Source organism: Talpa occidentalis, unplaced genomic scaffold (genome assembly GCF_014898055.3).
Source record: "Talpa occidentalis isolate TD23 unplaced genomic scaffold, MPIMG_talOcc4v2.1 talOcc4.2, whole genome shotgun sequence".
NCBI classification, from domain to species: Eukaryota; Metazoa; Chordata; class Mammalia; order Eulipotyphla; family Talpidae; genus Talpa; species Talpa occidentalis.
The window spans coordinates 953,501-967,975 of record NW_023602073.1 but is presented as its reverse complement, the minus strand read 5'-3'; the positions used below and the strand labels follow the sequence as shown (position 1 = coordinate 967,975).

The 14,475-nt window shown below is 62.5% G+C and overlaps 1 protein-coding gene across 3 annotated transcripts in view; it reads right to left on the bottom strand.

Annotated features, from left to right (window-relative positions):
• The window catches only part of DSP (desmoplakin), a 77,466-nt gene that overhangs the window by 32,309 nt on the left and 30,682 nt on the right, over positions 1 to 14,475 (bottom strand). For 2 of the 3 annotated variants that reach the window (XM_037518829.2, XM_037518833.2), the window contains exon 1: positions 5,238 to 5,398. The exons of the other annotated variant lie outside the window; for it this stretch is intronic. In XM_037518829.2, the coding sequence (XP_037374726.1) occupies positions 5,238 to 5,398 (161 nt within the window). Of the gene's footprint in view, positions 1 to 5,237; positions 5,399 to 14,475 lie in introns of those variants that run through there. 3 annotated transcript variants of the gene reach the window in all.

Below are 14,475 nucleotides of genomic sequence, written 5' to 3'. Positions count from 1 at the left end.
CTGACCATTTGACATGGGTGATTTTGTTTGAGTAACTCTAAAGGTTCTTAAATAAAAGGGGGATGGGGAACATGACCTTCACTTTAAAGACCTTTATCCCTTTCCCATCTGAGAACAATCTCCGAGGCTCACGGACACACCAGCTGTCAGAGGGAAGGGGCGGCCGGGTCACCCCGGGGTGCAGTGATGTGCCTCCCCCACGGGTTCTCCCTCCCCTGTTCTGCACTCAGTACTGACACACCTGGCCCCCTCACTCTGGGAGAGCAAAGTCCCATACCTTCGACTCCTGTGCACCGAGCGACACAGCTCTGCACGGGGAAGGCTCTGGGTGCTGTTTGTCTGGCTTAGCCAAGTGGAAAAACAGGCAAAGGCTGGTGGGCAGGAGGCAGGCACCCGGGGCGTGGGAAGGGGCTGACACGGGGGCTCTGGTGCAGGGTGGGTGAGCCCCGCGCCCACGTCCAGGTGTGAAGCTGTACCCTGAAAACAGTTCTGTAAACAAATGGCAAACCAAAATCAAATGGCAAATTTGATTTTGAAAATGCAAGGCCCACTGGGGCCACGGCCACTGCCTGGAGGCCTGACTCTCCCCAAGCGTCTCAGCCCCGAGGGCAATGGACGGGCTCTGCCTGCTGTTAGAGGGGCTCCTCTGACAACTGGCAAGCAGCTTTCCAGCAGCTCTGGAAGCAGCTTCCTATGAAAGCTCTGCCTGCCCCCCATTCTCGCGCTGTTTTGCAGATGGGGGAGGCGATCAGCAATCATTAACTTCATGAAGACTTGGACGTGAGCCCTTGCCAGCCGGGGCCGCACCTGCTCAGCCACTTCCGGGGTGCATGGGCGACGGTGCAAGTCACCATACCTGCAGCCAGGGGTGCGCCCACCTGCTGGGGCGCCTGGACCCCCCCCCAAACAGAACTCTGCCTCAGAGCCCCACTGGGGCTGCACGGGGGCAGGCTTGGCCAGCGTCTACTTTCTCCTCTGTTTTCACTCTGCTTTGTGCCCCGTTTCCGTGTAGGCGTAGGTTTAAGGACAGGTGGCAGCAAACCCGGGTGGAGGGAGAAGCAAAGGAAAAGAATGGAAAGAGGAAAGGAAAAGGCATGACGTCAGGGGTGAGGCCTGCAGAGGTTCCTAACAGGCGCCCCAGGCCCCAGCAACCTTGCATGATGTTACCATGTGACAGCACAGAACAGAGCATGATACGCTGTAACAGCACAGAACAGGCTGCAGCCCCAGCAGGAGCCTCAGCAGGGCCTCCCGGTCCCCTCATGGGGTGAGGGGTGTTGTGCAGGGCACCTGTCCTCACACCTCCGAGTCCCTGCCCCTTGCAGGGACACTCACCCTGAAGCCTAAAAGGGCAGCGGCGGTCAGTGGGCGAGCCCAGAAATCAACCCCTTTCTTAGCTATTTTTCAGGTGCCAGATGAAGAAGGGGGTGGCGTGTTTTGCTGCCACACGTTTTCATCCCAAGCAGAGTCACAGGCCTCTGCTGCAGCCACATACTAAAGCCGGGGGTGTCCCGCAGGTGTCCCCGGGACCCACGGTCCTGGCCCTGGCGCCGGGTGGGGGTGGTCAGGCGGCCTCTCGGGCAGCGCTGGCATTTCACAGGACATGGCGTCGCAGGACTGAGCCCTGGGGTCCGGGGTGGGGGTTGGCTTCAACCTCAGCCCCGCCCCAGCGGGTTCCCACAGAGCCAGAGGGGCCCAGGCCCTCCCGCAGTCACCCAGCTGGACGGACTGGTCGGCCTAGGGCTGAGTCTGCTCCCCAGGTCACACCCGGGCTCCCAGCTCCACCCTCAGCGCGAGGCAGCGGGGGATCAGCAGTTTCTGTTCTTTCCCAAGACGTTTCAATCACCTGAGCCGCCATAAAGTGACGTCCTGTTTAGAGAAAGCGCTGAAGAGCGTGGAAAGCTGTTCTGGCCGAGCAGCCGGAGGCCGCTGGCCCCGTGCCACGAGACGCGGCTTGTCCCCTCCCGAAACTGGACGGGAGTGTGGAAGAGCGTGTGGTTATGAAATCCATGCTCCGTGGGGATGCAGCAGCTTAAAACGATGAAAAAGAGCTTACGCAGGAGCAGGGAACTCTGACACCCAAGGGTGGAGCTTGGCTGGAGCCTCGACTCAGAGGCAGCTCAGCCCCAAACCAGCAGGGGGACCCTGAGGGTCCCTCTCCACTGGAGCCCCGGGAGCTCATGTGAGGCTGGAGATGACACACAGGGGACCTGCCGTCGGGGGCCGGCCCGGTGGTGGTGACTGTCATTAACCCCCATCTGATAGTTTTATAAAATATATAACTTACTCCGACTTAATAACCAGGTCAGTGTTATCTGCCGCACGTTAGGCTGCGCTGACCCTACTTTGCAATTGTCCCCCAGAAAAACACTTAGAGCGCCCACTCTCTGAGTCACCCAGCGCGACACCTGTTTTCTCAGGCTCTCCCTTGCCGCGCACATCCCACTCAGCCGAGGCTGCCGCTCCACCCAGGGGTGTCTTCTCTCACCCAGGGGGTGGTCCCACGGCCACCCCCGCAGGACACCGGCCTCCCGCCCACACCAGCTGCCCTCACCAGCTACAGCTGAGCAGCCGGTCGAGTCCCTCCCTCAGGCTCTCCCAAGTCCTGCTGGGCCCAAGGCTGCTCCACAAACCCTCTAAAGTTCAGGGGTTCCAGGTCTCCTTTCCCTGTCCCCTCAATGAAGGAGACTGGGGGGCTTCCATGGAACACCGCCTGGCCAATATCCCCAGCGCAGTCCCCTAGATTCTGGTCTGGCTGGCCTGCGGGTCCTGCCTGCCCTGCCCTGGATCCAGTCTCCCCAGCGGACCTAATCTTGCCTCCTGCAAAAGCCTCTGAGCCCCGGCAGCCTGCTGTCCATTATCCTGTTGCCTGCGGTACCCGGGAAAGGCGCTCGAGGCCCCAGGTCTAGGGCCCTGGCCTTGGATTTGAATCAACTTGTCTCTAGAGTGGAAAAGTGAGGTTTCTGCAGGAAAACCCCGTGCCAACGGACCCGTGTGTTCCAGTCAAGAAGCAGGCTGCTTTTGCAAAGTAGTTCAAAGCCCCTCCGACGCCTCGGGCGCTGGGACTTGGAGGCGAGGGTCTGGAGAAAGTGAGCCGTGAGGCCGCGTACCTCTGAGGCTTGAGGACTGTCTTGGGCTTTCGTCCTCAAACAAAATCCAAACTCTGATCGCTACACCTTTGTCATTCCTTTTAACTACAGGATCGAGACTGCCTTGGCCGAAAACAACATACTGTGCCAGAGAAGACAAATCCAAGGTTTACATTGTCAAAACTATACTCACTATGTCATCCGGCACGTAATAGTCTGAACTTAAAAGCTGCCAGGCAGAGCATGAGAAGGTGGGTTAAGCAGCTGTAGACCCCCCAAAGCCCGGCAGGCCCAGGCCAGGGGGAGAGAATCACAGGTGAGATGCTCCTAAAGCCGTCACGGGGCCGTCACACGAAGGACAGCGAAGGGCAGTACTCCAGCGCGCCCTTAACAGAAAGGACAGTGCTCGAAAGTCACTTGAAAAGAACAATAGGATTCGGGCTTTCTGCGTGGCTTAGTTTACTTAGGGAACAGCTCGCTCACTTGTGCTGGTAACTGTCCAAGATCACCGAGAAAGTGGCTGTTTTACATTTCTGAGGTAAACGCGCCTCCACGCCACCAGCACCAGTCACGTGCTTTCTTCGTACTTTAAAAACAAGACAAAATGTCTTTATTTAGAAAGATTCTGGCCAGAAAAGGGCTTATTAAACGCTTGATCGTCATTCATTGAGCAGAGGGCAGAGGGTGAGAGAGGGCTCCCTGCTTTGACCAAGCGGGTGCCAGGGGCAAGCAAATCCCTCACGCCAGGAGCACCCCGACACGCCAGGAACACAGGTTAAGCCACTGCCTGTCCTCTTCACTCAGCTCCCACCCTTTCCCAGTGTGGAAGTTAGCATCTACCGCTAGTCCTTATCGCGCTAATTCTTCCCTACCCAATGGGTGGGCAGCGCCGCCCCTGCAGGCCAGGCTGGGGAAGCTGGGCGCCGGGACCAGGACAGACCCACCTGGACTCACTTGAGCCCCAGTCTGGACCTGAGCCTGGGTCCTGAGCCCGGGCCTGGCCCCTGAGCCTGAACCTGGGCCCGGAGCTGAGCCTGGCCCCGGGCCCCAGGCGGACCCTGAGCCGGCAGCCCTGCCCATCAACCCCCATGAGCAGGTAAACCAGGCACCTTCCTCAAAGGTAAATGAGAGGAAAGTGGCGTCTGCTTCCTCCTCAGAGCCGTGAGGCCGGGCTGGCTCCTACACACGCCTGAAGCTGGAACCAGCGCAGAGGACAGGATGCAGGCTGTAGGGCCCCCAGGAGTGAAGGGGCCCCCAAGAAACCTTCTCAGTGTCTCCGCGGGGCTCCTGAACCCGCGTGTTGACTCCTTGCTGCCAGCTCGGAGGACGGCCCGGCTAACAAAGCGTATTTTAGAAACAAAACACCCTTGGTGGGTGCCCAGGGAGGGCTGCCGGCCGCCTCGCAGACCCTGAGCTGGACTTCGGCTGCAGGAGGGGCGCAGGCCGGGGCGCCGGCTGACGGGAAACAAATTCCTCCCCTTCCCCTATCACTCGGCGCAGTCGCCCCGGAGATCCCCTGCGCTTTTCTCAGGCAAGGCTCCAGACCCCGGCCGGTCCGCGGACCCGGCACAGAAGCGCCGCGCGGAGCAGGACACGGCGCGCTCGTCCCGTCTCCAGAGCCGCCGCAGACCAGAACCACCCCGGGCCAGCCCGGCTGCGCCCCGGCCCGGCCGGGCCCCCAGCCTGTCGGGCCTCCCCGGGGCGCGGGGACGCGCCCCAAGGCTGAGCCCCCGGCCCGCCCCCCGCGCCCCCGCCGCCCGCCCCGCGGGGGTCCCGGGGGTCTCGCGGCGGGTCGCGCCTTCCCGTGGGCCCCGGGCCGCTCCCGCCCGCAGCCCCCGCCCCAGGCCCGGGACGCCGCGGAGCCTCCGGGCGCTTCGGGGGAACAAGGGGCTCGGCCCGTGCGCTCCCCGCGCGGCGTCGGGGTGGCCGGGGGCGCCTCACAGGTACCCCGGTCAGGACGCGCGCCCCGGAACGCGCGCCTCTGCGCAAAGACCCTCGGGGCGCCGCGGGGACCAGGGACGTGGGGCCCGGGCCGACTCCCGGCGCGCGCGGCGTCGGGCTTCGCGGCGGGACCGGCGCCTCGGCCGGCAGGCGCCCCCGCCCCGCCGGCCCGCGCCCCCCGGCGCCGCCCCGCCCGCGCGCACCCACCAGTAGCCGTCCGAGGTCTGGTCGCCGGCGGGGCAGCGCCGCGGGCAGCACCCCCGGGGGCCGCCGCCGCCCATCTCGAAGCGCAGGTCGGGGCCGGACTCGGCGCGGGTCAGGCGGCCCAGCGTGTTGATGCGCGGGTGGGAGCCTCCGTTGCAGCTCATGGCGGCGCCGCGCGCGGGCCGGCTGGCGGGGCGGGCTCGTCCTCTGCGGCGGGCGGGCGGGCGGGCGGGCGGGCGGGCGCGGGGCTCGGGCGCGGGAGCAGCGGCGCGGCGGGCGGCCGGGGCGCACAGGAGCCGGGCGGCGGCGGGGAGGCGGTGTGGGTCGGCGCAGGCTCCTCCCCGCGGGCCGGGCGAGGCCACACCTGGCCCGGCTCTTCCCGGGCGGGGTGCGCGCCCCGCCCCCCGGTGTCGCCGGCGCGCCCGCCCGGCCGCGCCCCGCCCCGCCCGGCCCCCCGCGCCCCGCTGCCGCGGCCGGGGGCGGGGGGGGGGTTTGGTGCGGGGGGCGCGGGGGGCGCGCACACCGGGGCGCGGCCGGACACCGGCCGGGCCGGGCCGCGGGGACACGCGCCGTCGGGGAGGGGCGCTGGGCGCGGCCGTGACGGGCGCCGCGTGCGCGTGTTTTGGTTCACGGTCCGCAGCGGCCTCGCCTGGGGAGTCGCGGCCCGCCCGCCCCAAGGGTCGGCACTTGCAGGGGACAAGGAGGGCAGCGCTCGCCGGTTTTCCTGGGGGCCCCCTGGAAATAGAAACTGCGACCCCTTTTGTCGGGCCCGTTCCTTGCTGGGCCCTGAAGGGACCGGCTCCCAGACGGAGACAGAGCCGGCCCGCGCCCTTTCTCAGGGCGCCGCCCGCCCCCCCGCCGGGGAGACACCTGGGCAGAGATCACCGGGAGCAGGATGAGTAACCCCGAGCCAGGACATTCCAGCAGCTGGCGCCCCTCCCGCCGGCTGGGGTGAGCTGCGCCCTGCGACCTGGTCCAGAAACAGCCCCCGCCACCCCGGCCGTAAAAAGCTGTTTTTATGATTGGGAAAACCGTGAAACTATATTTTAATGAACTCCCTTTACAGATCTTTATAAGAAAACGTTCGTCATCTCTCCAAACAAGGCCAGCTGCTGACCCCCTCCCCGAGGGGGTGCTGAAAGGCGCGGAGCCGCTTCCCTGGGTCACCTGTTGCTCCTCCGGCCGCACCTCACCTTCCAGGCTGAGGCCTTCGCCAAAATGTCTCGATCTCGGTCTTCACCAGGGAGCACGCAGAGCACATGACATCCAGGGCGCTGGGCGCAGAGGGAAGGCTGACCGCGGCGGGCGCCGGCAGTGGCCACCGTCAGCTCCGCTGCCTCGCGTTTGTGATAAAGGCAAACATGCCACGGGTTCTGACGGCGCGTGGCCCTCTGTCCAGCAAGACGGCCAGTGCTGCTCCCACAGCAGGATCCAGGCTGCAGCAGCCCGGGCTGGGGGGAGGGGCGAGTCGTGGAGGGGCACTGAATTCAATTCACTATGTTTGGCCACCGCCCGCCTGACTTGTTCCACAAACGATTCCTTCGTGCTCTGTGGGGAGAGCAGGGTCAGGTTCCGGAAGATACAGAGGGGTCCCCTCACTGTCCTTAACAACAGTGTAGTGAAACCAGGGACAGCTTCTTCCCAGTAACGTGTGATAAGAAGGCCCTGCAGTTGCATCCATAACCCCCCCACCCCCAGTGGAGGCAAAGGCTCTGTCCAGGGTTCCTCGGGGCCCCCCACCAGTAGTCTGGGCAGCTACACAGAGACCCAAACACCTCACAGGCTCCCACACGTCCACTCTGGCTCCAAGATGGCCGAGGTGGGAAGCTAATCTCCCAACGCTCTCCTCCCCACACCTGCCTCCTGCCCTACCCGCCACTGCTCCCAGCCCATCTCGCTGCTGCCCAAGCTTGTGACCTCTGCAAGGTCGATTACGCTTCCCTAAGAAAGCTAAAGGCACGGAGCACCGAACCGGGCGGGTGGCTGGCACGGTGGCAGCAGATGTCCACACCACCTTCCCGGGGAACTGGCCCATCCGACGGCCCCGGGTGAGGCTGGACATCAAAGACTATGACTCCCGTCTTCGTGCTGCCACCGACTTGGCCAGGAGCTCTCGGGGACGCACTCCCTTCAACCTTCAGAAGCCGTCCCGGGGCACACACTGCACGGGGCTGGGGCGGGCAGAGTCAGGGGGCTCCTGGGGGCATGGACTCCCCTCCAGCCTCGCTCTGCAGCCCGGGGGTGCAATGCTCCAGGGACTGCAGAGCTGCTGGGGATCAGCGGGGGGGGTTTCAGAAAGTGTATTTGGAACCCATGAGGCCCAGCTGTGCTCTCCGAGGTGTCACCCACAGAACATGCCCACAGCACTGTCCACTGTGGTCATGTCAGGGACGCAACCTAAACGCCCAGGACACATGACGGGTGAACAGTCACGCACCGTGTGCTCAGCGGCATACGATGCAGCCGTCTAAAGAGATGACATAGGGCCTCGTAGGACGCTGTGGCTGGCCCTCGAGGTGTTCTGCCCAGTGAAGTGAGCCAGACCGTGAGGACGGTCACCAGGCGGCCTCACTCACGTGTGGACCTAAATAGCCACAGAGGACACGCTGGCAACACAACAGAAATAACTCAGGCTCTGACAACTACCCAGGCGACCAGGGGGAGGGGAGAGGACAGGACGGGGCACTGGCGCGCGGTGTCGGGCAAGGAAGCAGGTGCACGTGTGGAGGTGTGGAGCCTGCCCCCCAAATACACAGTCGTGTAAACAGAGGCACCTGGTGCAGTCGGGGTGAGGGAGCAGCTTGCTTCTTACAAGAGGGTTAAGAGTCCGAATCCAGGGTCTGGCATAGCCGCCGCTAGTGACCCCAGTCGGGTCGGCTATTTTTTCTGCCACTTGTAGCTGACACCTCATGCTGGCAGACACAGCTCGCTGATAGCCGCTCTCCCGCTGACCTTGGCAGTGACCTTGTGCTGAGGAAAGAGGTGCATCCTGAGCATGTTTCTGAAACTACACAGAGCACCTCAGTTCACTGCAAGAAAGAGGAACCATCTCCTTGCTCAGCAACCTGAGGCAGCTCACTTGTGGGGTAAACGATGTTCGAGTCACTGCCAAAGGACAGAAGTGGGTCCTTCTGGTCCCCAGCTGGGGGGCCCAGTGCCACCCGTGTCCCTGACCCAAACGCCGTATTAACCAAAACACGTTTTAGTAAGAGAAAATATTGAGGGCCTCCCTGGTGGCCTAGGGGTTAAGTCTCAGCGCCATCACTGCTGCAGCCTCAGTTTGATCCCCGGCCAGGGAGCTACCCACAGGGCGCAGCAGACCTCTCCTGTCTCCCCTCTGTACCCCTCAGCAGGTGGATTTCAGTGGATCCGCCTGTTCTGCTCCCCACTCTATCTCTGGGGAGTCCTCTCACCTCTCGCACACCTCTGGCCTGCACCCCAATTCTAATATGCATAAATAAATAAATCTTTTTTTTTAAAGATTTATTTTATTTATACAAGAACGGGGTACCGGCCAGAAGCGAGGGAGGGTGAAAGGATTCACCAGAGACAGAGCAGGGAACAGAACAGGCAGACTGATGAAATCCACTGCTGAGGGGAGCAGGGGGTGAGACAGGAGAGGTCCGCCACGCCATGTGGGCATCTCCCTGGCCGGCCGGGAATCGAACCCGCACTGCAGAGGCTGTGGACAGCTTCACAACGCTGTGCTCAACCCACTGCGCCACCGGGGAGGCCCCAATAAATAAATCCTAAAAACAAACAAACAAACAAACAAAGCAAATCCCAGAGGTTAAGAAACTGCCCTGCGTGACTTACGGTCTAAAGTATGAGAATTCAGTCTGGTTCTAGCCGCCCGCCCTCCCCGCTATGCTGAACACCCTGTGCCCTCAGGCTCAAGGGAACATTTCTGAGCAGTGATCTGGCCTCCGTCTAAAACCATCAACTCTTCCTTCCCTAGTTAGACCCTTGGCTCTGGGGATACGTAGTAAGGATGACAGCGTCCCTCCAGGTAAGTGTTGTTTTCAGGCCCACGACTAGGGGAGGGTCCATAAGCGCCTGAGTCAGAGAGCTTTTTTTGGAATGTGCTTCCATCATTCAGAAAAGGGGAAATTGGAGATTCACACAGAAACTGCACAGGCTCAGGGGGCGGTGAAGCCACAGGCGGTGACCTCCGCTGAGCCCCAGGCCCTGCGGCGCCCACTCTCCGGGTGCAGATGCTCGAGGCCACCGCACCTCCCTGGCGTGCACCTGTCCCCACGCAGGGCGGCTGCCCGCACCTGCTGCCTGGCTGGGGCCAGTTCACAGGTGCGTTCAAGGGCCTTCCTGTCCCAGCTGCCAGTCTCCAGAGCGCCTAAGGCAGGGACAGGGAGAGGCAAAGTAAAAGGCAGAAGTGGGGTCATCAGGCCCAGGTGGGTGTAAGTAACCAAAGCAGCAAATGGGAAACAGCACAAAGTGACCCCTGGATCCTGAAAGTTGCTGTGGTTGGGGCGGGGGGTGGGGGGGTGAGGAGGAGGGAGGGGGAGGGGGTGAAGGTCAAGGTGAGAGTCCACCCTGCACTAGGGTGGAGGGTGACAGAGGCACACACACGGAGGCATGAAGCAACACCCCCAAAATTATAGTCTTGCAGATGAACGGGGAACAAAATCTGACCACAAGTAAAAGCACCAGACAGGGGGGAGCCAGGGCAGGCCCCGCCCTCCAGGGCAGCCTGAAGGGGCTGCTCCCCAGGCGTCCGGAGGCAACTCCAGCTCCCTTCGTGAGCCTGTGCCTGTGCCTGTGCCCGCCCGACCCGAGGAGTTGGAGGGGAAGCATCTGCAGGCGCAGACGTCAGACAGAAGCGTAGGTAGGCTGGGCCTGCTGTGGTGTGGTGTGGTATGGTGCCAGCAGGGCCTCCTCGTCAAACCTGTCAGGCTTCCTCGGTTTAACTGCTTAGCAGCTTGGCTGGGTGGAGTCCAGCGGAGTCCTCTGGGTGGACACGCTCTGCCCTCTCTCTCCCACAGCCTTGCCTTTCTTGAACTGGGGCAGAGAGACGCTCCTGGCCCAAAGGGGAACTTGTGTGTCCCTAACTGTCAATATTGCACACGGGCCCCTGATGCAGGAGGGTTTTAGCACCTCCTCCTCAACTCCAGCGGGGCCTGCGCTTGCAGGGAGGCCAGAGATGGGCACGGAGCCCCCACAGCAGGGGCGCAGAGCCTGTCCTGGGGCAGGGCGTGGGCAGAGCCTGCCACGATGGCCAGGCAGGCAGGCGAGGTGCGCTGGGAAGCCGAGACAGAAAATTTAAGTCACGTGTTCATCAAAAAGGATGAGCTGGGGAGGATCCTCAAGAGGCCCTGAGACAGGGGTCTGCAGGAAGCAGCCCCGGGGGGGGGGGTGTCCATTATCTCCGAGGAGGTGGTTTGGAGCAGGCCCTCCTGTGTGAAAAGGGGCTTTCAGACCTGGCTTTAGACGTGAGTGGAAGCCCCGAGCTCCCAAGCCTGGAAGAGCTGATTGTCCCGGGTGTGGGAGAAGTCCCTGCAGTTCCACCCCCGTGGCTTATGGCTCCTCCTTCTTTTTTTCATTTTTTTTTTCCTCTTTTTTTTTTTTAAAGATTTATTTATTTTTATACAAGAACCGGGGTACAGGCCAGAGGCACGGGAGGATGAGAGGATTCCCCAGAGACAGAGCAGGGAGCAGAACAGGCAGACTGACGAAATACACTGCTGAGGGGAGCAGCGGGTGCGGCAGGAGAGGTCTGCGCACCATGTGGGACCCTGGCCGGCCGGCCGGGACTGAACCGGGGCTGCAAAGGCTGTGGACGGCTTCACAGTGCGGCGCTCAACCGCTTGCGCCACCGGGGGAGGCCCTTTTTTTTTTTTCATTTTTGAGGTTGTGATAAAACACACCTCACCTTCACCGTTTCGGCCATTTTAAGCGCACAATTCAGTGGCACTAAGTCCATTCAGCGTCGCACAATCACCGCCCTCTTCTCCAGAACCCTCAGACAGAAACTGGCCCCACTGACAACCACACCTTCTCCCCCCACGCAGCCCCTCCCAGTCCCCAGCCCTGAGCCCCCACCCAGCCCTAGCTCCCCAAACCTCAGCCCTCACTCCCCAACCCCAATCCCCCAGCCCCCCAGGCCTCAGCACTCAGGCTCCCCATTCCCCCTTCTCCTCCTCCTCCCCACCCCTCCCCCTTCCATTCTCCTGCCCCCCTTCCAACCCCCTTCCTTCTTCCCTCCTCCCCTCCCCACTCTCCCTTTCTTTTGAAACCTGCCTTTCCCCCAGAAACGGTCCCTCATCTGGAAAGAACAGCCCCACAGAGGAAAGGTCTTGGGGCTGTGAGAAGCGCAGGCCAGCCCGTGGGCCAGGCCCTGGGCGCCTGGCTGGGTGGCCATGTCCCTCGAAGTGGCGCTGGTTGGAAGCCTGGATAAGCGGGTGGGGCGTGGCCGCTGCCCAGCTGGCCTGGACGGTGCAGGGGTGACAGGCCGCTCTACAGCCGCAGACCCCAACAGGGCAGGGGGAGAGACGACGTGGGGTGGGGCAGTGGCAGGAGTCTCCAGGCCAGAAAGGGGGGGGGGGGGGGGGGGGGGGGGGGAGGCGACGACACACTTGCCTTCCTGGCTCAGTCTATCACACGTCGGCGGCCACACTCCTGCCCGCCCAGCCCTCCAGCCTCAGCCTGACTCCTCCCCAACTAAACACGGACCACGGGGACCTTTGCAGACCCCATCATGGGAGTTTCAGAGGCACTGGAGCGCCCCAGCCAGTGGCTCAGAGGCCGTGTGGAGTCTTAGATCCCAATGCAGCCCCCGGAACCCGCCCTGTCACACTGCTTGGCCACTCGACCCCACTCCCGCTTACACACGGACTGGCCCTTGCCTTCCCGCCCTGTGCTACACCCAGCACCTCTGCTAAGCTCTCCTGTGTGCCCTCCTGCCCCTCCAAACCTCCCCAGAGTGACTCCCCACCGCCACAGCCAAGACAATCCCCGCATGGCATCCAAAGCCACCCCAACTGTGCCGTAACCTGCTCGAACACCCCATCTGTCTGACCTTGACCAGACCCCCCACCCCCCACAAGAGCCTCCAACGTCCTCCTCCAGTCTGCTGGGTGCACCTCGAGTTTTCTCCAACCTCCCCACCACCAGAGCCCAGGGCACATTTCTTAAATTCATCCCACCACCGACCCACCCACCCAGTCTCTTCTCTGCGGGCCCATCACGAGGAGGCAGTGTGCGGGGTTCCAGGGAGGAGGGAAGTCGCCCCCCTCCCCGCCCCCGTGGGGCATAGCAGCCCAGGGCCCAGGCAGAGCTGCAGGCAGCCCGCACGCCCGCCCCAGCCAGTGCCGCCGAGACCGTGAAGGCTGCAGCTACCCCGTCCTCGCAGAACATGGGGAGAGAGGCGTGACCCTCCTGGTTTTATTGGCAATGAAACAGAGACCTGGCTGGGTCATGCTCTCTGCGGTCACTCGGGCGTAATTAGCAGAGCCAGGAACCGGGGTCAACAGAAACCAGCCCTAAGGCCCCTCCCAGGTGACGCTCTCTGGCCAGTGGCCACCGGCCACCCGCCTCCCTGCCCCACAAAGCAGGTGGGGGCAGATCACGAACCTCACATTTTCTCTTGCATTTCTTAGTTTCATTGATTTTTCACTTTAGTGCTTATGTTTCCCCAACTAGATTTGCAAATGTCGAGAGTCAAGGAGAGTCAGACGTGTCAGGGACTGTGCCCTCGCAGGCCGCAGTGGCAGGACAGGGCACTAACTCAAGTCCAGGGGCAACGAGGGGCCTGGGGGGCAACACGGGAGGGACGGGAGGGACGGGCCGCCCCACCCAAGGCAGCCGCGTTTACTGGAGTCAGGTACAAAGGAGGGGCAGCACCAGGGAGTGCGCATTAGGGGGGAAGGACGGTGAGAGGAGTTAACAGGGGGCTGGCCAGGGGCTGCTGCCTGGGGGCTGTGTTGTCTCCGCTGTCAAAGCACACCCGCTCCTCTAACGCCCACCGAGTTTGCAGCAGACACTGGTTTCCCAGTCTACTCCTCACACCCGGACCTTGCCCCCGGGAGAAGCCCCTGCCAGACCCCACACCTGGCTGACCAGCAGGAACTCTGGGCACAGAGACGGAGCCCCGAGAACAGGGAGGGCCAGGATCCCACACACACAGCTTTGCGAGGTGCCAGGTCTTCCCCGAGTTACACACAGACGCGGTCACTCCACAGGAGCCCCTCCCGCTTTCATCTTACCTTTTTTAAAGATTTATTTATTTTGCATATAAGAGGTGGGGTACAGGCCAGAGGTATGGGGGGGTGAGAGGATTCCCCAGGGACAGAGAGGGGAGCAGAACAGGGAGATCCACTGAAATCCACTGCTGAGGGAGCAGCGGGGAGACGGGAGAGGTCTGCTGCGCCCTGGGGGTCACTCTCTGGCCGAGGATAGAAGTCGTGTTGCAGAGGCTGGCGACAGCTTGACAGCGCTGAGACTGACCCCTAGGTCACCAGGGAGGCCCCCTTTGCACTGATTTCTTACAGGGAAACATGCCAGCGCTGTCACCTTTATCCACAACGTGTGTGGCGTGCCCGGGAGCACACGGATGATAAAAAGCAGTGACGTCCTATTTTAGGAAATTAGGTGTTGCTTGTTCTTTAAAGGTCAGCTCTATAAATACTGCCTTGGGCCTCCTGCTCTCCTCTGCAGAGAACAGACGCCCCCCTCGAGAGCTCAGACACGATGCGGCTCCTAGGGCCTGAGGCGCTGAACTGGCTGGGGGGCTCTGAAGGGGGCGCCTGCGGCGTCAGCGGACAGCATGTGAAGACACCGGACCCCATGCACTGCACAGACACAAGGTCCGGCTTCCGGCGGGTCACCCAAGGCCTGGCTGCTGGCCTCGCCCCTCCCCACCTCCGGGCCTCAGTTTCCTGCTGTCTTTGCATGCCAAGTGGCTGGCAGGGGGGAACCTCAAGCACGTGCCTTTGTAGAGTGCCCGGGAAAGGCCGCCCTGGAGAGAAGGGTCTCCAGAGCGAGGGCCGGAAGCCGACAGCAGGCGCAGGAGACGGCAGCCTCCCGGACGTGCAAGAGGAGAGGCCGAGGCTGGAGCCAGACAGGCAGTTGCATGTGTGCGCGCGCGTGTGCACATGCACATATTCTACGAGTGCACGAGCTACAAACAAGCAAACACGGCATCTCAGACAGTGAGATGCACCGGTTGCTCAAGAAAGCTCCTGGCTCCTCTCCCAGGGTGACCCGGTCAACGGGGCCAGTCAGCCCT